At 42.1% G+C, this 27496-nt stretch overlaps 1 protein-coding gene across 1 annotated transcript; it reads right to left on the reverse strand.

Annotated features, from left to right (window-relative positions):
- Positions 1 to 1680: 1680 nt before the first annotated feature.
- On the reverse strand, positions 1681 to 27205 carry robo4 (roundabout, axon guidance receptor, homolog 4). The gene is made up of 19 exons (XM_079248240.1): positions 27011 to 27205; positions 22936 to 23262; positions 21155 to 21312; positions 18804 to 18924; positions 18374 to 18512; positions 17887 to 18014; positions 16138 to 16253; positions 15836 to 16067; positions 15643 to 15764; positions 13735 to 13906; positions 13454 to 13651; positions 13320 to 13362; positions 12795 to 12907; positions 9134 to 9460; positions 8951 to 9052; positions 8710 to 8857; positions 6168 to 6374; positions 5750 to 6096; positions 1681 to 2520 (listed from the first exon to the last, which is right to left on the reverse strand). The coding sequence occupies exons 1-19, from the start codon at positions 27066 to 27068 to the stop codon at positions 2321 to 2323; spliced, it is 3258 nt and encodes a 1085-aa protein (XP_079104366.1). The 5' UTR covers positions 27069 to 27205; the 3' UTR covers positions 1681 to 2320.
- Between the last annotated feature and the right edge of the window lie 291 nt (positions 27206 to 27496).

Here is a 27496-nt window from a genome sequence, read left to right on the forward strand (position 1 = left end):
GTTTAGTTCTCTCATGTTTAGGTTCCTGTTCATTAGTTCACCTGGTTTGATTTTCTGATTCATTTCACCTGTGTCTAAATACTTCCTCTGTGTATTTATACCCCTTGGTTTGTGTTCTCAGTCGCTGGTTCCTTGTGTTAGTTTAGTTGCCTGTGTTAGTTTCTCGTCCCTGTGTTTGTTAGCTTCCCCATGTTCGTTCTGACTTCAGTTGCTTTCTGGATTAAAACCTCGTACTTCTGCATTTCTGACTTCCGTCTCCGCATTTGGGCCCACACCTTCACCGCCACCATGACAGATAGGCCCCAGCTTCCTGACCTCCAAAGGCTTAAACGTGTTGTAGAGACTAAAGGAACTTAATTAAGTTTGTTTAAGTTGTGTTTATCTGGTAAATTCCAGTTTAGGTAAATGATGAAGCTTTCCATACACCAGAGTAGCCATGGAGCCTGTACTTGGACTGATACTTTTCACATCATAAAAGCTTTTATAAGAAGTTAATATCAGACAGCAGGGCATAAATGTTCCGTTCTATGCAGATGACACTCAACAGTGCTTGTCCACAAGGCCGGACGAAGCCAGCCGGTATTCAGATTACAAAACTGACCTGTAGATGTAACAAAAAGCCGAGACTGAATGTTTCTTCCAATCAAGACTCCATTGTTCTGCTGGGAGACTTCAGTACACTTTCATTGGACCACCACAATAACTTAGATTAACACCAATCATTTTTTATGTTAACTCATTTTTAAGAGGTCAAATATGTTATTTACTTTCAGTACTACTTTAGTTTATCCTTTTTATATTTGGAAAAAATTCTAAATTTTTATTTGACCTTTAGATTATTTACCCTTCAAAATGTGTGAAATGTCAAAATTAGTAGTGCAAAATGTATCCACCATGGGACAGAAGGCAAATATTAGATGTGTCCAGCTGGGTTTGGAGCAAAGTTTTCACCATAGTCGTGCAAAAATGTCTCCGAAACTGTTTGTATCAAACATGCAACATTTAAGAATTAAGTCGTTGAAAGTTATGCCTGATTTAATTTCTAAATTCTCTCAGAACCCACTGAAGGTGAGAAGCCATTATAGACATCTAGCAATGCTTTACATTAACCAGAGCATTTGTATTGACCGGAGGGGGGGGGTGGGCACTCTAGACAACTGAACCCAAGATTGAACTTTTAAGTCACGTTTATGTCCGTAGAATAGCTGGAAAATGTTTTCATGCCATGAAATGGTGGAGATTTTCTCTTTTATGGAAATATGTGGAAAGCTGTGAGAAAAATCAATTAACTGTATTCCTAAAACAAGACTTAACTGCAGAATCAGCTGTTTGGCATTTGCATAGAATTTCTGCATCTTCATCCCTACTGCTCAGACATCAATACGATCTTACAAATGAGGCTCCATTTAAAATGAAAATCAACTAAAGAAATGATCCATCAAAGACAAACCTGCTTACTTTTCATGCTTTGTGAAAGAAAGACTTAACAAGGCATCATTTTTTCCTTCAGTCAGGATTTTATTTTACATCAGATTTCATTCAATACAAAGATTTTTATCTCCATCTATAAAACTCTGCAATAAGTGTACAAAAAAACATTACAAATATCTGATAAAAATGTTAAAATTCTGCTACAGTTAGTGGAAAACATCTGCAAGCAGACTGTTTAATACCCAATATTCACTTAAAATACTTCATATACTTAAAATAGGGTTAATTGTAAAAGCTTTAAACTTGTTTATATTTTTCTAATGCAAATAAAGAAACTACACAAAGCAAACTGGAAGATTAAAAAGTAGAAAAGAATTTCCAGTTTGTAAACGGGAAAGGAATAAGGACAGAAAACTGTCTTTAAATGAATTAAATAAGATTTGTTGCATATATTAGATGTGATCCATATGAAACCAGGGTGCGATGCCGTCTGGTTGGACCTCCGTCTTCATGAAATCCTGCATCAAATAAATGAAAACAGCAGATGTGGTGGTGGGGGGGGGCTCAGAACTAGCTTTTATCTTCCTAATGACTGCTTTCTGGTGTGTGTTTGTGGCCTTTTCCAAACACCCTGTGTGAGAACATCCCAGGGGAAGTTTCTCATTATCGTCTTCTCCACCGAAAGGAAAAGCTGCAGAAGAAGAGAATAATTGTAATAAGCACCACAGTGGAAGACATTTTAAGGAAGCAAACAGTAGCTGGACCGCCCTGAGGTAAGAATGACAAACAGCATCAGATGTGTCTTTAATTACAGTTTAAAAACCAGGATTGGGAAACTTTGCAGCCCCTGAATAAGTTAGACGTAACGCTGGAAGCTGCGTTGTTTCTGTCACTGTCCTAATGGAACGTCTGTGTTGAAGGCTTTGCTGTGTCTGCTTGGATAGTGGTGTCTGTACTGGGTCTCCATGTCCTCCATCCAGGCCATGCTCCAATCCCACGCAGGAACGGGCTCCAGATCCCCGATCGAGTCGCCATCTGCACGGAGCGACGGGTACAAGGCGCTGAGAGGAGAGGCCGGCGGTGAGAAGTCTGAACACAGAAAAAGACACAAAAAATGGATGTTAAGACATTTTTGCTGCTTACAAAGAGGAAAAAGTCACATTCAGAGCACTCTGAGGACAATCTGTCATTTTTCTGAATGGAAAACCAACGGCTGGTTTCTAGCAGCAACTGAATCATGAATGGAATCGTTGCAGGCACTTAAAGGCAGAGTATGTAAGATTTAAAGGTGATTCTTTCCACCCCGCAGGTGGCAAACACCAGGTCGTGAGCAAAACCACAAAACTGCTACCTCCACAAACGACCACAGGTTGGCAGTAATGAGCAAAACTCTCCCTCACCCCTCCTCCTTGCCAGCTCCAATGAGGGCAGGAATCGCTTGTGAGCTGTAGCTCAGAGCCGCTCTGCAATAAATGGGCTGATTTTTTTTTTTTTTTTAACTGGTCAGAAAACATTCAAGAAGGGTCTTTGTCATTAATTAAACTTGTAATTTAATAACGCATCAAATATGGACAGACTGGAACCTACATGTTTAAAAAAAATTATCTCATTATGATTATAGTTATTTTTCAAGTTAATTTATTTTGAAAATATTGAAAATCTTACATACTCTGCCTTTAATATTTAGCTCATCAGGAATAAAATCAAACAAAAGTCTCGTTTGAAGCTACAGCGTTCAGTCTAGAAATTCATTGGCTGTTTTTAACAGGTTCATTTCTTTAATCTCCTTGTCAGCAAAAATACCTAATCAGCCAATCACACAGCAGCAACATGTAGTCATGGAGACTTGGTCTAGATTAGTTGTTTAAATCCAAACTTAGCATCAGGATGAAGAACAAATGGGATTGAGGTGACTGAACCCAGCATGGTGTTGTTCTGAGTATTACTGGGATGTTCACACACAACCATCTCCAGGCTTCCCAGAGAATCGTCTCAAGACGAGACAATATCCAGCAAGCTGCAGTTGTCTGGATGAAAAGGTCTTCATGGTGTCAGAGGAGACTGGACAGACTGGTAGGAGATCATAGAAAGGCAACAACATATGCAGAATAATATTTCTGAAGGTACTACCCATCCAGCCTAGAAGCAGATGGTCTCCAGCAGCAGAAGACCACAGCGGGTTCCCTCCTGTCAGTAAGAACAGGAAACTGAGGCTACAATTCACACAGACTCACCAGAACTGGACAATAGAAGATGGAGAAACGTTGCTGGTCTGATGAGTCTCCAGTTCAGCTCCACATTCACATGGTAGGATCATGAAGACATGGATCCATCCTGCCGTCAGGATACTGGTGAGGCTGGGAGGGCATGGTTTAACCAGCACAGCCTACCTGAGTCCTGCTGCTGACCATGTCCATCCCTTTCTGAGCACAGTGTAGCATCTTCTGATGGAAACTTCCAGCAGGATGATGCACCATGTCACAAAGCTCACATCATCTCCACCATGACGATGAGTTCACTGTCCTCCAACGGCCTCCACAGTCACCAGATCTCAGTCCAACAGAGCAGCTTTGGGATGATGAGCAGCAACTGTGTGATGCTTCATGTCAACATGGAGCAACATGTCTAAGGAATGTTTCCAACAGCTTGTTGGATCTATGACACCGAGAAGGAAGACTGTTCGGAAAGAGAAAGGGGACCAGTCGGGTCCTGGACGGCTGGATCTGATAAAACGGCCAGGATGCATGTTTTCCAGCTGACTCACTACAAGCCTGAGAAGCTGAAAGATCCAACCGTGTGAGCTGCTAATTGTGAAGCTAAACCTGAAATCTTGTGCTGAAAAGGCAACAATAAAATGAAAAAGCTTCTTTTTTTTTTCTTTCCAGAGGAAAACAGCAAAGATTATGTTTCTGTCAGAACGAGAGGAACAGTCTCCGGTGTGGGTCAGCCAGTCGCTGTCTGCAGGTAAAGAGGTTCGCGTAGCCCCGTCTGACACTTTGAATTAAACTGTCTGCCTCTGTTAGAGCAGATTATCCAACGCAGAGGAAACACAGACATTCCTGCACCCTGGCTGGTTCATCAGGGCAAAACGGCGAGGAAGACGACAGCTTGAAGCTGCTCGCTGCCTGCAGAGTGACGGATGAGGTGACGAAGAGGAAGAGAATGACTCATCTGGAGCTTCAATTTGCTGAAAGGCCCATAAGTAATTGGCTGTTTTGCTACCAGGTATTGAACCAAATGCATTTGTCTCATGATGCAGTGGACGCACACGTTCGTGCACACAAACATGCAGAAGTCACTTTCCAAGCAGCTTATTAACCCTGAAATCACCAGATAACAAATTCCAAAGAGACTCCCAACAAACTCAACAACTTGTCTGATCAGACTTCCTGCCGGCCGGCGCCGCTGCACGCTGTTGGCTCGGAACATGGCGGCAGGGCGCCATCTAGAGGAGGAAGGCTAGGAACACAGCAGCAGCGCCTATAGTTAGTTAGCAGGATAACTACCCGCCTGAGAGCCATGAAGCCAGACAGGGAGCTGAGATAAACTGCTTCTGTGTGTGTGTGTGTGTGTGTGTGTGTGTGTGTGTGAGTGTGTGTGTGTGTGTGTGTGTTCCCTGAGTTCTGGTTTACGTCGTGTTGATGAACATGTTTAAAGCAGCGCCGTTAGACCTCAATGGGACTAATGGGTGTGATTAAAAGCCAACTGCTCAGACACACCATGTGAAGCTTGGAGCACTGTTTCTCAAATGGGGGTACGCGTTCCCCTGGGGGGCACTTCAAGGCATTCCAAGGCAAACAATGGAGTCCTTGTTGAAGCGCAGTCAAGATGTGCACGGTTAAAGTTTAATAAACCAAAACCAACTGACAAAGTGCTGCATTTCCTGTTTTTTTCTTAATTAAAACTACTTTGCAGTGGGTGGGGGGTTTTATAAGGGGTACTGTGTTGCAAAAAGGCTGAGAACTGCTGTTAATGACGTGTTGCACCAGGTAAAACCTGCAGGACTGTAGCCCTCCAGGTCCAGAGTTGGCCCCCCTGATCTCGTCTCGTCAGGTGATTTTAAAGCAGGAACAACAGGATGTTATGTTTATTCATGCTCGGCCTTTAAACTGCCTGATTTGTGGCGTCGTCGCTGCAGAGAAGCTAAAACACACAGATGTGTCACACCAACAGACAAGGTGGAGATGATGGTGTTGGCCCAGTTAAGCTGCTAAAAGGTATTCATGTGTTTATTGTTTACTTTAAACAGGTTTGTTGTGGCTGCAGGTAAAGGTAACATGCATTAGGATGAGTACAATCCCTTCATAGTGTTTCTCACCTGTTAGCGAGGCTCCGCTCATCGTCTCTGCCGCCGCCGCCAGCAGACGGGCGAAGGTGGTGCTGTCAGTGGTGTAGCAGCTGTCCACGGAGCTGATGAGACTGGTGCGGGTGCTGTCCAGGTTCCCATCCATCACGGAGCTCCAGGTGTTCCACAGGGAGCTGTCCCAGTCGCTGTAGCAGGAGGACGGTGAGCTCTGAAGGCGGGCGTGACGTAGGCTGACTGGTAGAAGCTCTGACTCGGTGGCGGCGTCACGCTCCAGTTGGGTGGAGCTCATTGGACCGAACATGTTGCTCATTGTGGGAGTGAAGTGGTGGGACAGGGAGGGGCGCTGCTCCGGTATCATGCTGTGAAGAACGGAGTCTGAGACAAACTGGAAACGGTAACACCAGTGGAAACACATCTCTGGTGTGTTTACCTGCATCTCTCTGGTTTGGGACTGAGCTCCAGGTACTGGGTGGCTTTCTGAGCTGACAGGGAACCAGTCTGCTCGTCATCCAGAGACATGGAGTACGACGCAGTGGACAGATGGCTGCAGGTGGTGGGGGGTCCCTGGTGGGCTGCTGGAGGACACAGCGACTGGAGAGAGCCCGTGTCCTCCGTTAGCTTGGTGGACCGACTGGAACTGAGGAAAATACAAGTGAAAACATTTTAAACTACTTTTTCTCTAAAGATAACGGAGAAGTAAATTTATTTTATTTATTCTCATATTCAGAGACGTAACGTGGAGTTTTCATGATGGAACGTAGTAAAACTCAGAGCAGAGACATTATGATAAGTACCGTCTATGATAAGCGTCCACGTCCTGAATGCAACTCGTGTTGTGTGACACCTGCTGCGTACCGACCTGCATGCAGGATGTGACCAACATCAGCTTTGCTGCATGGATACATGGACTTCTGCCTGCATAATTTAACTGAATTAGTTTAGTTTTTCATGTTTGTTTGTTGTGAGGTCGTCTTGCTTCACGGCATCGTGGTCTCTGTGGTGCGTAGATCCTAACAATGTTATCAGTTGTTGTCTTTGTTTTGTAACTTTTGGATCAGTTTTAGATGATTTAACACTTTTAGACTGATGGGTTTTCTGAACAATATTTTCTGCTTTTCTGTATTTCAGGAAGTCTGTAAGACCTGGCCAGGTAAGTAAACAATGTCCCAGCAAACAAACAAAATAAAGAAGTAAACTGTTTTTTCTTGGCCAGCAGCAATACATTCAGACTGAGCCATGCTGGTTTAACTGTGTCCCAGTTAAAGGGGCTAGATGGTTTCACCACCAGTCTACATGCCATGCTAACTGTCCAACGTGATGTCTCCGGTCCTCAGTTTGTGGTGGAAGCTACTGTCATGGTCGGGGTTAATGAAATGAAAATAATAATAATAATTTAATGTCCTGATTTGCTCAGAAATTCCTGAATAAATGAAACACTGTACTGAAGCTAAACTCCTTCATTTTTCTGTTCCACATGGAAAAAAAACAGATCAATGTGGAAAACAGGGCATTTTGTGACATCACATATCTCAGATATTAGAATATCTGATAGAATATTCTGAAAAAGTTTAATATTTTTTGTCGCTCATGTCAGAATGTGAAACCTAAATATTATATAGATTCATTAAACATAGAGTGAAACATTTCAAACATTAATTCCCTGAAATGTTGATAATTGTGGCTTAAAGCTAATTAAAACCTAAAATTGATGTCATTTGAGTAAAAGAGAGTTTGTTCAGATTAAATGAACCCAGCTGGGACACACAAACAGAGCTGTGTGTCATGTCTAGACATTTATCATGGCAGGAAAGTCCTCACAAAGGTGGAATAGGAGAACCGGTGGGTTTATTGTGAACAAATAAAAAATGCTTACATTTATAGATAAACTTGTTGTTCATCACCGTAACCATGTAATGAAATGAAATGAAAAATACTTTATTAATCCCCAAAGGGAAATTCAATATTGTCGTAGATAATTCATTTGAGGAGGTCTTGTTCCGGAGGCTGATGGCTTGTGACAGGTATTGTTTTCACTTTCAGCCTATAAGGCTGCATTCACTTACAGATATTCCGCTAGACTCGGTCTGACTGGGGACTCGGTCTGACTGGGGACTCGGTCTGACTGGGGACTGGGCTCAGCTGTAGGGGGGTGTATCCATGCGGACTGAAATCTTGTTCACGCTGCACTTTGGTCAAACGCGCCAAACCATTAGAATAAAATATCCCCATTCCCACCAGAGGTGGCGCTGCTCTAGTATTTAGTCAAAAAGAGGACAAGACCCACATGAAGAAGAAAACTGTTTCCTCCACCTGCGAGTTAAACATGGAGACAAAACTATGGCTGTTTTGGGTTTTTATTGTGTCTTATGCAAGTATACTGTAGAAATACTCTGCAACGATGGACGCAGTATGAACACCAGATGAGGCAGAGAACCCTATGGATTTACCTACATTCGAATGCAGGAAGTGACTTTTGTTTGTAGTGTGCTTCCTGTGTTTGGTCCAGTTGAAACTGGGAGAGACCTCCATTTGTAGGCGGACCGAGTCCACTTCTTTGGTCTGAATCTGAATTTGTTTGGCACATTCACATTTCCCCAAACGAAGCGACTTTCAGAGCAAACGGACTCTGATTCGGATCAAAAAGCCTGACATGAATGTGCCCAAAGAAGCCAAGTTTAACCTTGTCTGTCCACAAAGCAGCAAGCAGAGTCGTTTCCTCCCTCCTGAGGAGACAAACGACCATCTACAGGCTAAAAGACACCGATGCAAACATCTGTTCTGCTCCAAAAAACAAAGCAAACGAGGTAAAACAGGAAAGAAGTGAAAGTTGTCAGGAAGACCAGTTTCTTGGTGCTGAAAGTCGACACCCCCCAGGGAGACGTGCACTTATCTCAGCCAGCTGCTGCAGTGAAATGTGTGGAACAGAAACTTCTCTGGTTCAGGCTGAGCCACAGACAGCACATCTGTCTTACCCTTCATCAGAAGACAGGCTGTGTCCCTCCGTGGTGTCCTCTGTGGGTAGGGGTGGTGGGGGGGGCAGCATGTCCACCAAATGCAGGGAAGCAGAATAGTGAAGCAGACAAGGATGACCAGCAGCTCTGCCACAGTCTGGAAGCCCACCTGGACAGATGAGTGGAAGCGAACAGAAGAATTTACCGTCTCTCTCTGCGTTGACGGGTCGGGAAGTGGCGAGGAAGACGGGGAGAGGTGTACCGGTGTGTCCTGCTGGTACGTGACTGAGCCTCTGTTTGTACATACTGGAGGAGTGAGCCTGGTTCCTGGACAGGATGGGAACGCTGCTGACTGCATGCAGCTCTGCAGGACCAACACAACAAATGAGCCCCTGCAGTTTCACAGATGAGCTTGGACTGAGGAAGAAACACAACTCGGACCCACCTGGCTTGCTGTAGTGCTTTTCCCGGGACTCCCTCAGCACGCCCATCTTTGGCTGAGGACGGATGGCCTGTTTCCACGGCAGAGCCTCCTGGCTGCTGAGGGACGAGGACTTGGAGCTCGGCTGAGAGAAGATCTGGATGGTCTCGGCTCCTTGCTGATGAGGCAAAGCGTGAGGCATCTTAGGGCGAGAGCCGGGACTGTTGAAGGTCTTCAGTCCGTTGCCTGAAAGGTCCACGTAAAACGTCCCGTAGACACCACAGCTGTCGGTCACAATGGGGACGGCAGAATCCAGAGAACTGCTGTCCTTTTGGGATGACACTGGGAGGCCTGATGGAACATGGAGGGTTGAAATGAAAACACTGCAGAGCAGATCCTCAGCAGCAAACAGGGACTGTTTTTACAAAAGATTACAAAGAAAAGCTGCTGACAGCAAACACAGACACATGAAAGTCAGCCAGATAAAACATGGTGGACTGTACTGACGATGTCTGTATTTCAGAACATTTGAACTTATTTCATTTCTTTTACTTTCATGAGCTCAGAGCTGCAGCTGCGATTGGTTTAAGATCTAATGACTGCATAATATTGCAAAATGATGTTTAAAAAAGCTTGTATATGTATATATATATATATATTATATATATATATATATTCGTGCAGCTCAGGATGGGGGATTGGATGGAAGTCATGACTCGATGCAATCAGTTGGTTTCTATTATAGGATATGTATGAATTGGCTTGAAATGATGTGTATGTAAAGAGTCCCTGTGACAACATTGTTGTTGTGACGTGGCGCTATACAAATAAAGCTGAGTTAAAACGTCCTGCTATGAAGCTTTGAGGAGCATTTGGCTACGTTCCTAACATAAAAACAAGGGAACACCAGACGTAACTTTAGTATGAAGCAGGAGGAGATGTGTTACATGGCAGAAACGTGGAACTGATGTTCGCAGCACCGTTTCTGCCAGTTTGTGGAAGCAGAAGCGACAGACGTCGGCAGAAGCAGCAACACAAACAGAAAACGGCTCATTGGCAAAAAATCTGCATCCTTTAACATGTTGCTGTGATTCAAAGGGTCTTCCTCATACTGCTGCGCTTCCCTCCATCTTAACCTCCATGGTTAATAGTAAGGATTTAAGCTTTTGCCCTGTTAAGGAAACTATTGTGGCTTTAAGGGGCGCATGTTCAGGATCCTTTGGCTGTTGTTGTTCCCTAGCCATAAAATTTGGACTGGAAGTTTGTTTTTCAATGAATTTTAATTCTTTCGTTTCATTTTCACTGTGTGAAATGTTTTAGCAACATCACGACGCTTAACTACAAGCTTTGTACCATTGACCTTCATCATGATCATATTTTAGACTCCAGCTTTGAAGCAGATTGAAAAAGATTTGCCTGTAATTTCACAGAAAACCCACTGCAGTTCTGTAAAAATAAGGTCGCTCACAGAACCGACCCCTTTCAGGCCCTCCTCCATCGAGCTCCTTGACCTTTCTCTGTGAACTGTTCTGATAAACTGGCATCAGTGAAAACAAGCTAAAAATGTATTTAACTAAAATGCTTTGGATGTGCAGTAAGTGAAGGAATCATTAACAACAGAATGGTTGAAGAGGGAAAATATTTTCCAGGCAGAAAATGTAGGCCGTATGTCAGCTGATGATGTTAATAAAAATCTATTTCAATTTTCTTTTTAGAATATTGAATTATAGTGCATCTTAAAGAAACTGCTAGTGGTAAATGATCCCAAAGGGTAAATTTATTGCCCTTTAACCATAGACTGTATAAAAAGATGGGCGGAGCGTCTGTGATGTCGCCCATAGGTTTCTGAAGAGCTAAATTGAAGCTCATTGGGCGGATCCAACCATCGCCATCTTGGTAGCGTCATGCGTGTCATCTCTCCCGGAAAATCCAAAAATGGAAAAAGTGGTGGAGCTGAGATGGGGGCTTTGAGCATGGGGGATGTATGATTGACATCTGTCAAACTCCGGCCTGCCTGTAGCTAAGAGCTATCCGAGCTAACCAGGAGCTAACCAACTAACGGAGGTAGGTGAGCTAAATCACGCTGTTACCCGGTTAAAAACCACAATTGTGCTACATTCTGTTGTCTTGCAGCAGGATATCAGGTATCTGTCAATCATAAGGACACGCCCCTAATTATACCAACTTTAGATTTAAAATGACTTCTGATTAGTTTTAATAAGATTCACTCCCCACAGTTGTCATGAAGGTAAACCTGACCCATTAAACCTAAAATGATTTTTGAACCAGGCTGTAAACATGTTTATTCCTGCTGTAAACATGTTTATTCTGCTGTAAACATTTTATTCTGCTGTAAACATGTTTATTTCTGCTGTAAACATGTTTATTCTGCTGTAAACATGTTTATTTCTGCTGTAAATATGTTTATTCCTGCTGTAAACATGTTTATTCTGCTGTAAACATTTTATTCTGCTGTAAACATGTTTATTTCTGCTGTAAACATGTTTATTCTGCTGTAAACATTTTATTCTGCTGTAAACATGTTTATTTCTGCTGTAAACATGTTTATTCTGCTGTAAACATGTTTATTTCTGCTGTAAATATGTTTATTCTGCTGTAAACATGTTTATTTCTGCTGTAAACATGTTTATTCTGCTGTAAGCATGTTTATTTCTGCTATGAAGTTCAAAAGTTTAACATGGGAGTCTGTGGGGATTCGTTCTGTTTTGGAGCCCCTAGTGGATGAAGGGGGAACTGCAGTTTTTGGCACTTCTGCATTGGCTTCACTTTTAACCGTCAGACGTTGCTGCTTGGGATTTACTGAATGAAAAATTAAAAGATACTCACAAAAAAGAATTAACAGTACTCAGGCAACTTTTTAATTCAGGGTTGATGTGTGTTTATAAACATTTTATAAGCATTTTTTTCTTTTGCTTTAGACAATAAAATGTTTTTTCAATGTTTTCTTACAGATAATTGAGATAACAGTTAATAATATAGTAATAATAGTCTAATGGTTAAAACTTGAAACAGTAAAGGGATTAAACTCTTAATAATACCCACACCAGGAGGCAGATTTGGCTCAGGGAGGCTTATTTGCACACATTTCTAAGACTGTCACTGCAAACAACCAATCAGTAGAGCAGGAAGGTGAAGGGTGAACGCAGGTGAAGTCCCAGCTGAATCCTCATTAACACCATTTCATTCTAATAATTAGCTCAAGATGGCCGATATTGTTTGCTTTACGAGTTAATTTATGTTGTTTGTGCTGCAAAACGGCAATCATTAAGATTTATTTGCAACTATGATTGTAATTAAAAAGATAGCTGATAATAGGAAAATATTTTCCTCAATTTAATGGGTAAACACTAAAGTAAATATAAACAAGCTCCACTCTCCTGACTGATAAACATGATGCTGCATAAACATGTGCTTTGTATTTCTCATACACACACTGCAATGGCTGATAATTAGCAGAGAGATTTTACACAAATTAAGTTTTAAGCTTCATATAAAATTAATTTAATATTACAAAAGAAACAGACTTCATTTAAACAACTGTTTAAAAACAGTTAACAGTTGTTTACTGCATTTAAACAGCTTTGGCACCGACCGCAACAAACCAAATGAGTTAACTTTAGCAGATTCAAATCTCTTCATGTGTTATTTAGCAGTAAATACTGACTGGTGCTCCTGATCCCTGGATGTTTCTGACCCTGCGCCCACAAGTCCTGATACTTCTGGCTAAAGGCAGGCCTCCAGCTTCCAGACATCCACGGAGAATCTGGAGCTGCCATCCTGCAGAGAAAACAAGTCAAAGAAGGCGAGTAAAGGTGAAAATATTTCCTAAAAAGTTTTCTAAACAATGTAGAAACATTTTTATTTTAATCTCTGACATGTATATGATTTATGTGTGGGGGAAAAAGTAACCAGTTTTGTGGAATGATCATTAAAATTATGGAAAATTATGGAAAAATTACTGGAAAGACCATTTAGTGAGATAAGGAACTGCTGAACTAGTGTTGCAGACTGCAGTGAAAATAAAACAACAAATACGTTTAGTTATATGAACAGAAAAAGAGGGATTTGTCCTGATCAGTTAGTCGGCCTGCATGAAACAGACACAGCAAATGTTTGATTTTAACCTTTAATTTTAAGATACGATCTAAATCATCAGAGCCAGTTCAGTCCCAGGTTTCTCTCAGATCACCTGTGTTTTATGATGAGATCTTCATTGGCCAGTCTGCGCAGTCCTTTGGCAAAGAAACAAGGAAAAGAACAACTTATGCTCTGAAAACATCATTAAATCACAGACTGGAGACCTGCAGTCAACACAGAACACACCTTTAGCTTTGCCATGTCTGGGGAGCAGCTGTCCTGTCTTGCTGTTGCATCTCAAGTGGTAGATGGCTGCAATCACAAGAACACACCACAAGAGGGCGCCGATGCTGCCGATCAGCACCGGGTCCTTCAGGAGGTCCAGCACCCCGGGCAGATCCCGCCTTTGGATTTCTGATTCAGGATGACTGCCAGGCTGCGAGTCTGAGCAACAAACCAGGAAAACACACTGCTGTCATGTCACACATGAGACAATAAACTGCATTTTATTTGTGTGCTGTTCTCACTGATGACAACTCCATGGGGGTCACTGAGCATGCCCACTCCAGCTCCATTCACTGCTGCCATGGTGATCCAGTACTGTTTTCCATGTTTCAGAGTAGAGATGTCCAGGTTGTGTTGATCACTGTCCACTGTCCAGTTCTGGTACTGCTGCTGCTCAGAGTCCACACACCACACCTGGAGAAACAGTTTGCATCTTGAAGGACTGCAATCTGGCTTTGTTTGCAGCCAGGGCTCAAACAGCTGAGTAAATGATGGTCGACGTTCTTAAATAAACCTTGTTCTCTTCTTAAACGTACAACCTTCTGGTGAGAAAGGGTGTTTTGACTGATTCCAATAAAACTGAGTTACATTAATGCAGTGTTGAGGTAATAAAAGCATGGATCACTGTCTCCAGATGGCGTCTTGATAAAAGGAGCTTAATTCTAGACAATCGTCTCAGCTGAAAAAAGCAGGACTTCATGTATGTATGTATTCACATAAAGTCCAACTTTAAACAGGGCTCCATTTTCACACCTATGTTTGTAATGTTTGCCTTTTCATATGAGGCGGTGCAACCAGGGGCAGTGGAATAAAAAGCAAAGTAATGTCTGTATTTTAGACGTATGTGTATGAGGTTTTTTTTCTGTCTCTTCGGACTGCGTCATCTTGTGGCGCGACCCGGAGTTACATGACCTTTTTTCCTTCAACGGCCTATGATCCTAATGTATCTCTGTTCTTATCTGTTATAAGGCGGCGCCGTTAAAACTGACTGCGTGGCCTAAGCTTGAGCTTGGTTCTGTATTATTCTTTTGTCATTAATGTTACATGTCTGTATGTCAAACCTTGGACGAGCTGGCTTAAACTTTGATTTCCCTTGGAGATTAATAAAATATCTTTCATTTGATTGATTTGTTTTGATTTATATGTAAGAAGTGATCTTTGACTTTATTGAATTCCATCAGATTCAGCAGTTTCCTATTGCAGCCAAATGCAGGAAATTCTTGTATTTGTCATATTATGAAGTTGTGACGCCACCAGAAGGTGTAGTTTCAAAAGTTTTAAGCAGGTAAAAATCATTTGAATTTTAAGCCTAGTTTGCGTAAAATGGCATTGTTTTAGTAAATTGACTATATTTCTGCAACCAGAAGCTGTATTTAAATATATCTGATGACATATCGAAGCAAACACTTCTTGAGATTTTAATAAATGTGTGAAATACAGTATATATGTTACTGGTGAAGAGAAAAAAAACAACAAATTTGGGGTCTTGAGGGGTCGAAGTGTGTACTGATTTTGGAAAAAGACGCAGGGAGAAATGTTGTAAATGATGATCACACAGTTTTTCTGTGTGTACATTTTTGTCACAGTTTTTGCAAACATTTTGGATGAGAATCTGACACAAAATTAAAAATAAATGCAATCAAATATTTTGATACTTATGTTGACATATCAAAGACTATAAACACAAAGTTTCATCACTACTTGTTATTTAGAAATAATTCAGATTTTCCCTTTTTTTCTTCTTCTGAATCATACAATAGTTCATTTGATTAAATTGACATTGAAATGGTTAAAATCCTGAAAATCCTTGAATGTTTATTTGATTGTCTGGCGTTTATGTGATTTAAAAGGAAAAAAATCAGAAGAAAAATAATGTGAAAGATGATCACTTTACATTTGTTGTGTGTGAACATTTTTAAACACAAAGATCAGATGGTGAAAATGCTTCTTTATACACTGAATTAAAAAAATGCTTTTAGCAAAAAATCATGTTCTAAACAAGCTAAAATGTTTAAAAAAAAATGGGAAAAGGTCTAGAATGTAGTAAAACACGGAACGGCAGAGGGAATAAACATGATCTGCCGAGCCACTTTTGGAAAACAGCTGAAACTATGTGATGAATGAAGGAAGCATGTTGGTTCATTGATTACCTGGTAGCCCTGTATGATGCCGTTATGGGTTTCATGAGGAGGAGGCTCCCAGCTCAGATGGATGGTGTTGTTCTGCTCATGGTTCACCCTTACGGACACAGCCAGAGGAGACGCGCCAGGTACTGCATAAAAACAGATGACTATAATCTCCAGAACATGGCTCATCTGTGTATAAAAGTTAAGTAATTCTCACCAGTCTCGGGGACTCTGAGGTGACGCGTGTTGCTCTCTCTTCCATACAAGCTGGCGCCGTAGGGACGAACCTTGAACTCGTACTTGTAGCCTCTCTTTAGGGGGCCTACCAGAGCCTGGAAACTGGGCAGAGTCACCTTCTTTGCTGCCCAGTTTGAGCTGGCAGGCAGCAGAGAGCGATAGAGAACCTCAAAGCCGTCGAGGTAATGCGGCTGCGATGGGAGGGACTGAAGCTGATGAGAGAAAACCAGAGCTCAGACAGCTGCAACCCTCCTCAAACGCTCTGATACGGCGTTCACGTACCTTCCATTGTACCAGAGATACGTTCGACCAGGTGGCCTCGATGGTGACGTTCTCCAGAGCCACTCGTAAGGCTGACAGCTCTTTGTGGAGGTCTTTCTGTTCAGAGTTTGCAGCACCTGGAAACATGATATTACACCCATTTTAACGGACGCAACGTTTCTCCTTTTTCTTTTAAATGAGATTTTTTTTTAAAAAAGGGTAAATGTAAAATTTTACTTCAGGCTGTGTTGTTTGGAATCTAAAGTAAAAAATACTTCCATCCAGATTGACAAATTAAAGACACACCACATCCATCCATCCATTCACTCATCCATCTATCCATCCATCCATTCACTCATCCATCCATCCATCCATCCATTCACTCATCCATCCATCGATACATCATCCATTCACTCATTCAGCCATCCATCCATTCATCTATCCATTCACTCATTCAGCCATCCATCCATCCACTCATTCAATTCAACTTTATTTGTATAGCGCCACTTCCCAACAATGTTGTCACAGGGCACTTTACATACACAAATCAACATACACATCATCCATTCATCCACACAAATCAACATACACATGCATCCATCCATCCATCCATTCATCCACACAAATCAACATACACATGCATCCATCCATCCATCCATCCATCCATCCATCCATTCATCCACACAAATCAACATACACATGCATCCATCCATCCATCCATCCATTCATCCACACAAATCAACATACACATGCATCCATCCATCTATTCATCCATCCATCCATCCATCCATTCACTCATCCATCCATCCATCCACTCGTCCATCCATTCACTCATTCATCCATCCATCCATTCATCCACACAAATCAACATACACATGCATCCATCCATCAATCATCCATCCATCCATCCATCCATCCATATACTCGTCCAACCATCCACTAATCCACTCATGCAGTCATCCACTCATTCATTCCCCCATCCATCCATCCATCTTCTACCACTTATTCAGGGTCGGGTTGCGGGAGCAGCAGCCTAATCAGGGAAGCCCAGACTTTTTTCTTTCCAGCTACATTTGCTGGCTCATCAGGGGGCATCCAGAGGCGAGGCCAGCTGAGAGATATAATCCCTCCAGCATGTCCTGGGTCTTCCCCGGGGTCTCCTGAAGAGGCGTGTCCGGAACACCTCACCAGGGAGGTCCAGGAGGCATCCTAACCAGATGCCCGAGCCACCTGAACTGGCTCCTCTCGATACGGATGAGCAGCAGCTCTACTATGAGCCCTTTCAGGATGACCGAGCTCCTCACCCTATCTCTAAGAAAGAGGCTGGACACACTGCAGAGGAATTTCTTCCGACAGTACCCACAGCTTGTGGCCATCGGTCTCAGCTCTTTATCGATGGCTAATTCAGCATCAGTCTCTGTTCTCCTTTCCTGTGAGACAGTCTCATCTGGACCCTTTCTCTTGTTACTTTCCTCTCTTCTTTTAATAATGTCATCTTGCCACTCTGTGTGTTCAAAACGGTTGGAGTGTTTGTATCTGCTTGCTGGCATGTGGTGTGGTTTCTCAGATCTGGGACGCTGCTGGGCAGCAGCAGTTTCAGAACGATGCATAACAGATGTCACTGTGCCATCAAACAAGTCTGGAACGGGAAGATTTAAGGTCAGAAACCTTAATGCATCTTTTGTATCTGCATACTCTGTCAGCTAAGAGGAAAACTCTGTCAAAATAAAAAAAAAAATAAAAAAAAAACTCCTCTTAAAACAATTCTACCTTCAACTACAAGCTGTGCGCTGGCAGTGACCACGCCAACATCATTCTCTGCAGTGCAGGTGTACTTCCCAGCATCCTCTGCTGTCACATAATGGATCTGAAGAGTCTGGTCTGGGTTTATAAGATACCTGAATGAATACAGAAAGCCACAGAAGAAAACAAACAGCTAATTCTAATTAAATATTGCATCATCTGATAGTTGTATCAGTTCAAAACAACTATTTCAGTTTTTCCTACAACATGAAAAGATGCTTGACACTATTTAACCCAGAGGATGAAGTTAGTAAGCTCAAAGAGTTCCACAAGTCTGGAAATAATCAGACCAGGAGCAAAACTGTGATTATAGAAAGTGGGTTTTGTGAACACATTTACTGATGACATCATGAAGTCCTGAGCCTACAGAGATTTCTTCTTTAACAGTGATGTACTGAAGTATCACATTGTTCCAACGGTCGTCTGAAAGTGCGGATTTCAGCGTTCACTCTACCTGCCGTTGGGCAGAGACCCCTGCTCTCTGCTCCAGACCACAGTCGGTGGAGGGTCACCTTTAGCTTGACAGTAGAAGTGGGCCGACTCGCCCGTTCTGACAGAAGCATTTCCTGGTTTCAGCACCAACGTGGGCTTGGCTGCAGTGAAACAAACACATAAGAACTTTTCCATCAACACCTTCATGGAAAATCCAGGCAAAAGATGTTCATTCCCTTTTCCTGCAAAGTCTTACGCGCCCATTGTTTTTCAGGCCTTCAGTGTTTTATCATCTTCTATTGTCTAGCTTCTCACGTTTAGTTTTTTTTAAGTATTCACTTTACCACGATACAAACAGAAACTCTGCGTAAGCCTGTATGATATCTGGAAGCTGTTTTGCATGTCTTGATGGGGAGGTGAAGCATGTTAAAACAGTCTGAATGTTGTCTCACCCAGCACAGAGAGCCGAGCCGCCCTGCTCTCTCTCACCCCCACGATGTTTTTGGCCACGCAGACATAAGCACCTGAGTGGTTCTTCTCTGCAGGAGCGATGATAAGCTTCCCACTCAGCTCCTGCAGCACAAACATAATGCATACGGGAGGGAGGAGAGAAATAGGTCCCACGGTTCAACAAGAGCTTTTTCAGAAACATGTCTTTATTTCTGGCTTTGTGCACCGGGTGCTGCAGGGGGTTGTGGGTATTTTAAAAGTAGGTATGGAAACACGTGGATGGTGAGATAAAGTAGCTCTTTATGCTAAATCCTGACAGGTTCATTTACCCTTTATATACCACATGCAAATGTTTATCATCAGGCTTTTATTCAGGTGTGAGACACATGATGGAAGTTGTTTATTCATTTTCTAAACTGCTAAATGTGATTAGTGGTCACAGGATATGTTGTAACTAATGAGTCTTTTTACTTCAGAAACATTCTGGACTAGTCAAAGTGTGTCTGTCTCTCTGTCTGTCTGGCATCATGCATAATGTAGCTTAAGCTTGGTACACACAAGGATCTTTTAAATCTGAAAAGATTTTTTTTTTTATCAGCTAGAGATAAAACATCAAGAACTGAACGGTTTGGATTGGATTGTATATGGTGTGTTCCCATAATTTCAGCACACACACACACACACACACACACACACACACACACACACTTCTTCAGTCCCACAGGTGATCTTGAATCTAGTCCTCCATGCCTGACTGATCTGAACAAAGAAGAAGAAAAGCAGCAACAACCGGAGAACACAACACCCAGGATGGAAGAGGACATGCAGGACAAAGGAACGATGGTGTCTTTATGATGTGGTCACTGAACTTTTATTTTAAAACATGAAACAGTGCATCAGGATGTGCATATTGTCATGTGTTTCTTCCCTGATCTGCTGGCACCCATCCGTGGAAACTCTGTGGCTTCCTCATTGCCTCTGCTGTTCTCATCAGTTTTCATTCAGTTCACCTGGTTTTCACGTCTCACAACCAACTTAAACTCTCTCCAATCTCTTCCCCTCTGCCAGATTATCAGCAGATTCATGTCTAGTTGTTTTCCAGCATCCTACTGATTGTCTCCAGCTGCCAATCTACTTGCCTTGCCCACGACGGACACCTCTAGTTTCTTGGATTTTCTGGTCACAGACCCTTGCTTTGTCTTTGGATCCCCAAACCTCGCTCAGCGTGCCATACTCTTTACTTCCTGCCTCCATCCTGACCCTGTCTCTGACGCCCGGACTCTAGCAGCTGCTCATTCACCTGGATTAATCCTCTGCTCAGTCTCTTATTCACAAATAAACTGGTTATTGTTTACAGCTCCTTGTGTGTGGCTGAACTTCCGGGTCCTCACAGTAATTCTTTACATATATAGAACGCTGAAGTGCTGACAGAAGGGCTGTGTAATAAAGAACCGCCAGTTCCTGACAGCTCATGTGGTCAAATTATTCAATAACATCCAGTCAGAAAAGTGTCGGCACTACTGATGACAGAAAATCCTAAACTAAAAGAAAAGATTTTGGGGGAAAAAGCCTGGAGACAGCAGGAACTTTGACTTTATGGCCCGTCGAGCAACGACCATGTTAGTTTTCATCTGCGTCCTTCTTCCCCAGTCAGCGCGATCTCTTTACTGGCTAAATTCTGTCCCACGTTCTGATCCACAAAGCCTCGAATCCGGAGACGCCGGCTTTCCTCGCACATAGGAAGATCTCTGGTCGTAAAGTTTAACACTTGGGATTGTCAGCAGCACCGACACGTTTTGGAGCTCATTGTTGGGACAAATTCCGTCTTAACACACCTCAGATCACATGATTACTTTTCTGAATAATCTTCACACTTCAGGGGAGGGGAAAATCAGCACAACAACCTGATAATCCTTATGTGCGCGTCCAGCTTTAGCTGAGATGTCGCTGTTATTTCCTGAAGTCTCAAATGCACCACTGGGTGTGACCTGTCTGATTTAGGTGATGACACTCAGCTGTGGCGGTGCCGGAGGATGCCAGACATGACTGAGGAACGTTGCTGAGCTACAAGAGAAGACTTTGAGTTCAGTTCAGCTTTTATTTTGAGCTTTTTGTCTTTTTAAATGAACCGGGACGTCGAGTTAATGCCACAGAGCTGAAGCTGCCAGAAGAGAAACCTTGTAGGTTAGTTAACTATGTCATGTATCTCTGCTAGGAACTTACTCCCGCTGCCTTTTTGTTTCTCTTTCTTCTTGTTGGAGCACAGTAGTTTCCACTGCATCATGTGATTTAAATCAAGTACAAGTCTTAAATAGATCAATAAGGTGATTTAAGGGATAGAAAGAAGGCTTACAGTGTAGTGATGGTCAGAGCGGTTGACGGGCAAACCATCCTTCTTCCAGATGACATTAGGTTCCGGGTGTCCCATCGGAGGAGCACAGTTTAAGATGGCAACGTCCCCCTCTGCTACCACCACGTCATTGGGCTGCACAATGAACTCCTCCTGTAAAACTGCAAAGAAACAACGAAACAGTGTGGATCTGAATTACAGGAGCAGTGAATTCACCGAACCATCCATCCATCTTCTGCTGCTTATCCGGGGTCGGGCAGCAGAAGAGGGGCGTGCCTGGAACACCTCACCAGGGAGGTCCAGGAGGCATCCTGACCAGATGCCCGAGCCACCTCAACTGGTTCCTCTCGATGCGGAGGAGCAGCGGCTCTACTCTGAGCCCCTCCCGGATGACCGAGCTCCTCACCCTATCTCTAAGGGAGAGCCCAGCCACCCTGCGGAGGAAATCCATTTCAGCCGCCTGTATACGAGATCTCGTTCTTTCGGTCACAATCCACAGCTCATGACCATAGGTGATGGTAGGAACGTAGATCGACTGGTAAATCGAGAGCTTCGCCTTCTGGCTCAGCTCCTTCTTCACCACGACAGACCGGCGCAGAGTCCGCATTACTGCAGATGCCGCACCGATCCGTCTGTCGATCTCACACTCCATCCTTCCCTCACTCGTGAACAAGACCCCGAGATATTTAAACTCCTCCACTTGAGGCAGGACCTCACTCCCGACCTGGAGAGGAAAATCCACCCTATTCCGGCTGAGGACCATGGTCTCAGATTTGGAGGTGCTGATTCTCATACACCGAACCATCTGCTGATAAACGTTTCTAACCATCAACCAGGTTGAAGGTTTTATGTTTTAATGTACATTTAAGTATGACTTCTGTTTGTGGTGGGTGTGTGGGTGGGTGTAAAATGGCTGCATTCAACTTTAATCAGTCTTCTACAGCTCTGTAAACACATTGGTAGAGCTCTTCCTTTAGATCCAGATGTGCACTAAATTATGAAAAAACATGTTTTCTCGTGATCTGTACAGCTTGTTTGGTTCATGCACGACTAAAACACTTTTTGCATTTTTATTCTCATTTATCATTTGAAGAGCTCAGCGTTTAACACATGTAATGCTGGGGACTTTGCCAAACTTGCGTTTGCCATTTCATCACTGCTGTGATGAGAAACATTTTTTGTTTCTGTTCTAGATTTCTCCCTGAGTTTCCCAGCAGAGGTTAAGGAAACTACAAACAGTGGAGCGGAGTCAGAAGATGCCATGAATGAACTTTCAGCATCCACAGAAGGTGAGTAACTGGATGCAAACATATGTTAGCAGTCGGTTCTAAGTTGCAGGTTGTAATCCAACCAAGCATGAGGAGCTGAGACTTTCAGAAGCTGCTGTAAATGACAGAATGGAGCAGAATAAAGTTGCCTCATACAGCAAAATTGTCTTGGATTTTGTTTATTTCTAAGACAAATCTGCAAGAAAAATCCACTTCAGAGTTGCCAAATAGTGGCAATTAACTTTGCAAATGGGCTTGAAATAAAAGTTACTAAATGACTTTTGGTAGATTATTAGTACTTGACAGGATTCAGCAGCTGCGGACCGTTGTGACTGAGCAACGTGATTGGCTGGTAAAGGACTCATGTGAACAGTTTTACCTGACGATAAAGCAGCTGTTGAGGCACACATTTATACTGAACAGGAAAGTCTCATCATCAGAGACATTTAAACAGCAGCGTCGGGCAAACGGCTCTTCGTCCCTGGTTGGGTTTACCCACACCTGCCTGAGTCTCACCTGCAATAAACAGCGATGCATTGCGACTGATGGCCTCGCCGACGCTGTTCCTGGCGACGCAGGCGTAGATGCCTTCGTGCGACTGGCTACGCCTGCCTCCCCCCACACTCAGAAAAAAGAGGCTTCCCTCTGACAGAACCATAGGTTGCAGCTGGCCATCGCCTTTCCCCGTCTCCAAGGGAAGACCGTTGTGCAGCCACTCGATGGTCGGTTTTGGGACGCCGTCCACTCGGCAGGAGAGCGTTGCGGGATTGCCGACTCTCACCACCACATCAGACGGGTGGTGGACGATACGCGGTGGTATCTCCTCTGCTTGGACTCTGGAACCTGAGATGAACATGGAAATATTACACACTTCAGAGTGTGTTGTGTTCTCGTGTGTGCTGTAGGGATTTGAGCCAATTCCTTCAGGAATCAGAGATCACAATGTAAACATAGAAAGATATTTTCTTTATATGCAAACCACACCCAAACATCAGGCACCAGGACAATGTCTCACCACCGTCTGAGTTCATGTAAGTGGCAACCGAAGACCCACAGCAAACATGTTGAAGGCCTGCCACCAACAAACAATGTCTATTTGCAGCCGGCTCCGGTGGAATGCCATTGTTTGAACTTCCCATGAATTCAGATGACCACATTGAAGGAAACGGGAAGACTGTGATCAGTTTCCTGACATGAGAGGAAGCTGGAAGGTCTCAGGAACATCAACGCCAACAAACGGCACTCCTCCAATAGCAGCACATCCGCAAAAGAACAAAAGAATGAATTTTCCCCCTTTTTTCCCTCCCTCAACTTAGAAAAACTTCAAAATAATGCTGCACACAGAGACGTTTTACAAGTACTTGATGAAAGTATTTTTGCAACAAATGGTTCTTCCAGTCTGAAGCGATGGCAATGAAACAGATTCATTAATGACAGTCATGTGACCTCATTGCAGGTCATTCAGAATAAGTCCCAGCTTATTTTTTTTGTTTATAGACATTTAGAACTGATAAATTCAATAACTTTTACATATAATTATCACCAAAAATGACTAAAATATTTCTCGTCCACCCAAATATTGCAGAAACTACTAGATTAGTTCAGTATAGGCCTATCGCAATCAGCAATAAGTCAATTAATCGCATGATAAGAAAAAATGTGCACAATAAGTTTGCCGGATGCAATAATTTTCATTTTTCTTTTCTTTCCACATTTGTTTTAAGACAATATAAACTAAACAGGCAAGGCAACAAGTTTCCACCTGCACTTAAAACACAATCATCAACGTCAGTGTTCCCATCTGGGAATAAAAAGCTATCTCCATTTTCCTGACAGTCCATGATTACTGGCGTGTTTAACCGACAGTTAAATACCAACAGGACAGGGCAACATTACGTGCACTCAGACAGCGTGGTTGGTAAAGACATGCTGCCCTTTAACATTGTTAAAAAGGTGACTATTTGAAAAATGTTGCAAACATTTCACAGCCAGTATGAATCGCCTGGCTGAACATACATGTTACAAACGGCATTTCCACAACTTTTCAATGACTTGAAAAATTACAAACTGAAGGCGATCAGACATTCAATTTTACCATTCCTCTCCTGGTTAAGTCCAAACATGTCCCCTTAGATGAGCTTTACTATAGATTGTATAAGTTCTGCCTGGACCCTGAACTCCAAGTGTTTAGAGACCATCGTGTTCCAGATAACCACACTGCTAAAACTCCAGGAGAGATCCTGATCTGTTTCAGCAGACTGGAGACTGGATCAGCAGAAACTAGTCTGCACATCGAGCTAAATGTTCTGTAGAAACTAAAGTATGTTGATCTTTGAAAGAGTGTACTTGTATTATTATGGCATTATTGTAATTTTAGTTGAAAATGATCTCAAAATGACAAGAATTGTTCAGCGCAATATTTTCATCTATCGCAATAATTTCTGAGACAGTTAATCGCATGGTAAAATTTCTTACCGTGACAGGCCTAGTTTAGATTGGCTCAAAATTATTTAAATCATTGTTTGTTACAAGCCATATTTGATTGTAATATTATATTTCTATAATCATGTGTTTTTCAAAAAATACTTTCGTAAGTAAAGGTTTATTTATGTAGCACCTTTCGAGATAAAAATCCCAAAGCGCTTCACAACAAAACACAAAAACTTTGAAACATAAAACATTAAAAAAAACATAAAAACAAATAAAACTAAGTAAAAGCAGGATTACAAAGATGTGCCTTAAGTTGCTTTTTAAAAGAGATCCCCGACTCAGATGATCTCAGGCTGAGAGGAAGAGGAGTTTTGGTGAATTTTGGTGATCTACTGAGTAGCCTTGCAGCTACATTCTGTCCAACCTGAACACGACCTGCCGATTTCTTTGTTTAGGTAACTAAAGGTGGAATTGCAGTGGTCAAGTCTGGTGGGGATGAAGGCATGAATGATAATCTCCAACTTGGATGGTGAAACAAATGGCCTTGGCTTGGTAATGTTCCTTAGATGATAAAAACAGGAACAAACAAACAACTTTATGTGAGCGTCTAATGAAAATGCAGGGTGCATGATTACACCAACGTTCTTTCCTGACAGCTTAATGTTTTCTTAATAATTTTAACTGAGTTCTTGTAAAAGACTTTTTTTTTCTCATCATATAGTGGAGTTCGGTACAGTATTGGTCTCTCCTGACCTGCAGACACTGATGTCATAAGGGTGGGATCAGTTTATCAGCACAAACCTCTGTTCATTACATTTGCTTATCAGACAACCTGTAAATAAGGAGGACAGAGATGTATAAAGGGGCTTTTACACCTAAGTTTGGATAAGTTTAAATGTCTTTAGGAGCTGATCCTCATGTAACTGAGTCCAGTTCTTACGAAGCAATGGAGAAAAACTTTATCTATAAATCCATTTTTTCAGTCATACATCAAATATAAAATATAAGAAAACCTTAACCTGCCAAATAGCATGAACTGAATGGTTTCCAGGAGGCTGTTTTAACATAATCTGTCATTTCATTTTAACCCAGAATGCACTGCACACGCAGTAGCTGATGGCAAGAACTATAATCCAGGTGTAACAGCTGAGGAGTTTGACGTAATGTAACACATACAGCGACATATAATGTGGATTGGGAACATGTTCTTCTTCTGTTGGTAGCTGCTCATTCGGTGTGTTCAGGTGGTCCCCTGCTGTCATTCTTTGGCCACATGATGTTGCTGAACTTAACCTGACCACTGCAGCAACAACAGGTCCTGGACGGCCCCCACAGGCTGGTACAGTAGGCATGACTGCATCATTTATGTCCTTACTGTCAAGTGCAGAGCTTGACATTAAACTCTGCACTAGTCTGCTACATAGCCATTGATTTGAGGTCAAGTGTGTTGCAGCAGGGAAACTTTGAACACTGCAGCCCTCCAGGACCGAAGATGCCCACCCCTGCTTTAGACCATCATAAAACTGGTTAGTTTTTACCCTGCTGATGTGTTGTTGGTAGTAATCCTGATGTCTAATAATGTGCAATACATTATAATATGCAGTATTAAAATATATTTAAAAAATTTTTTTATTCAATTTATTTGCCTAAATTCTTTACCTCCTTTCCCAGTCTGTGTCTCAGTATAAACTGTAAGGTAAAGCTTAATTAATTTAAAGTCCAATTGCTTTGAAGTCATAAAACTTAATATTTCGTTGTCCTTGTAAGACAATTTTTCATGATTTCAATAATCAGCTTGGGAGAAACGCATGTTTTATTTATTTATAAATATAAATTTATTTGTGTGTGTGTGTGTATATATGTATGTATGTATGTGTATATATATAATGTGTGTGTGTGTGTGTGTGTGTGTGTGTGTGTATGTATGTGTGTGTGTGTGTGTATATATATATATATATATATATATATATATATATATATATATATATATATATATATATGTGTATAAATAATATGAAAAGCAGACACTTATTCTCTAAGCTGTTTACATGAGTTTTTACATGAAAAAAAACTTTAATACATTCCAGCAACCTTACATATAGTTTACTTACAAAAAGATGTAACTATTTAAAGAATTAGATTTCAAAGCTCTTCTACTTACCAGACAGAAAAAGTCCAAATCCCATCATGATGTGGAACATTTTACATTTGTTCATCATAAACAGTCGCTAATAATCAGGCGGCTAAGCGAGACTTTTACTCCTAAACTGGACGAATGAAGGTTCTTACTTTACTTGCACTACCGATTTTTTTCTCTTAATTTAGAGTCCAATTTTCTTTCTAAAACACCGCTTCATGGTGAAATTGCGCACCAGACATACTGAAGCAATGAACGGCCGCTAAGGATCAGCAGCAAGTCGCCAAAATCAACGGCTCTTTCCGTTTGGTTGACCTATCAAATTAAAACCTATTCATTTAAGAAACACGTTCTTGCACTCACAGTTCGTAGAATTTGTAGGTGTTATGAGCAGTTGGGTTTTTGTATAATTTTTGTACTTTTATATAGTTGTTTTTCACTTGGCTAACAACAAGTTAGTTTGTTTTCTCCGTTGTTTTACAAGTCGCTGTAGTTCTCGGGATTTTAATT

The sequence above is a fragment of the Telmatherina bonti genome (genome assembly GCF_933228915.1).
Source record: "Telmatherina bonti genome assembly, chromosome: 10".
NCBI lineage: Eukaryota > Metazoa > Chordata > Actinopteri > Atheriniformes > Telmatherinidae > Telmatherina > Telmatherina bonti.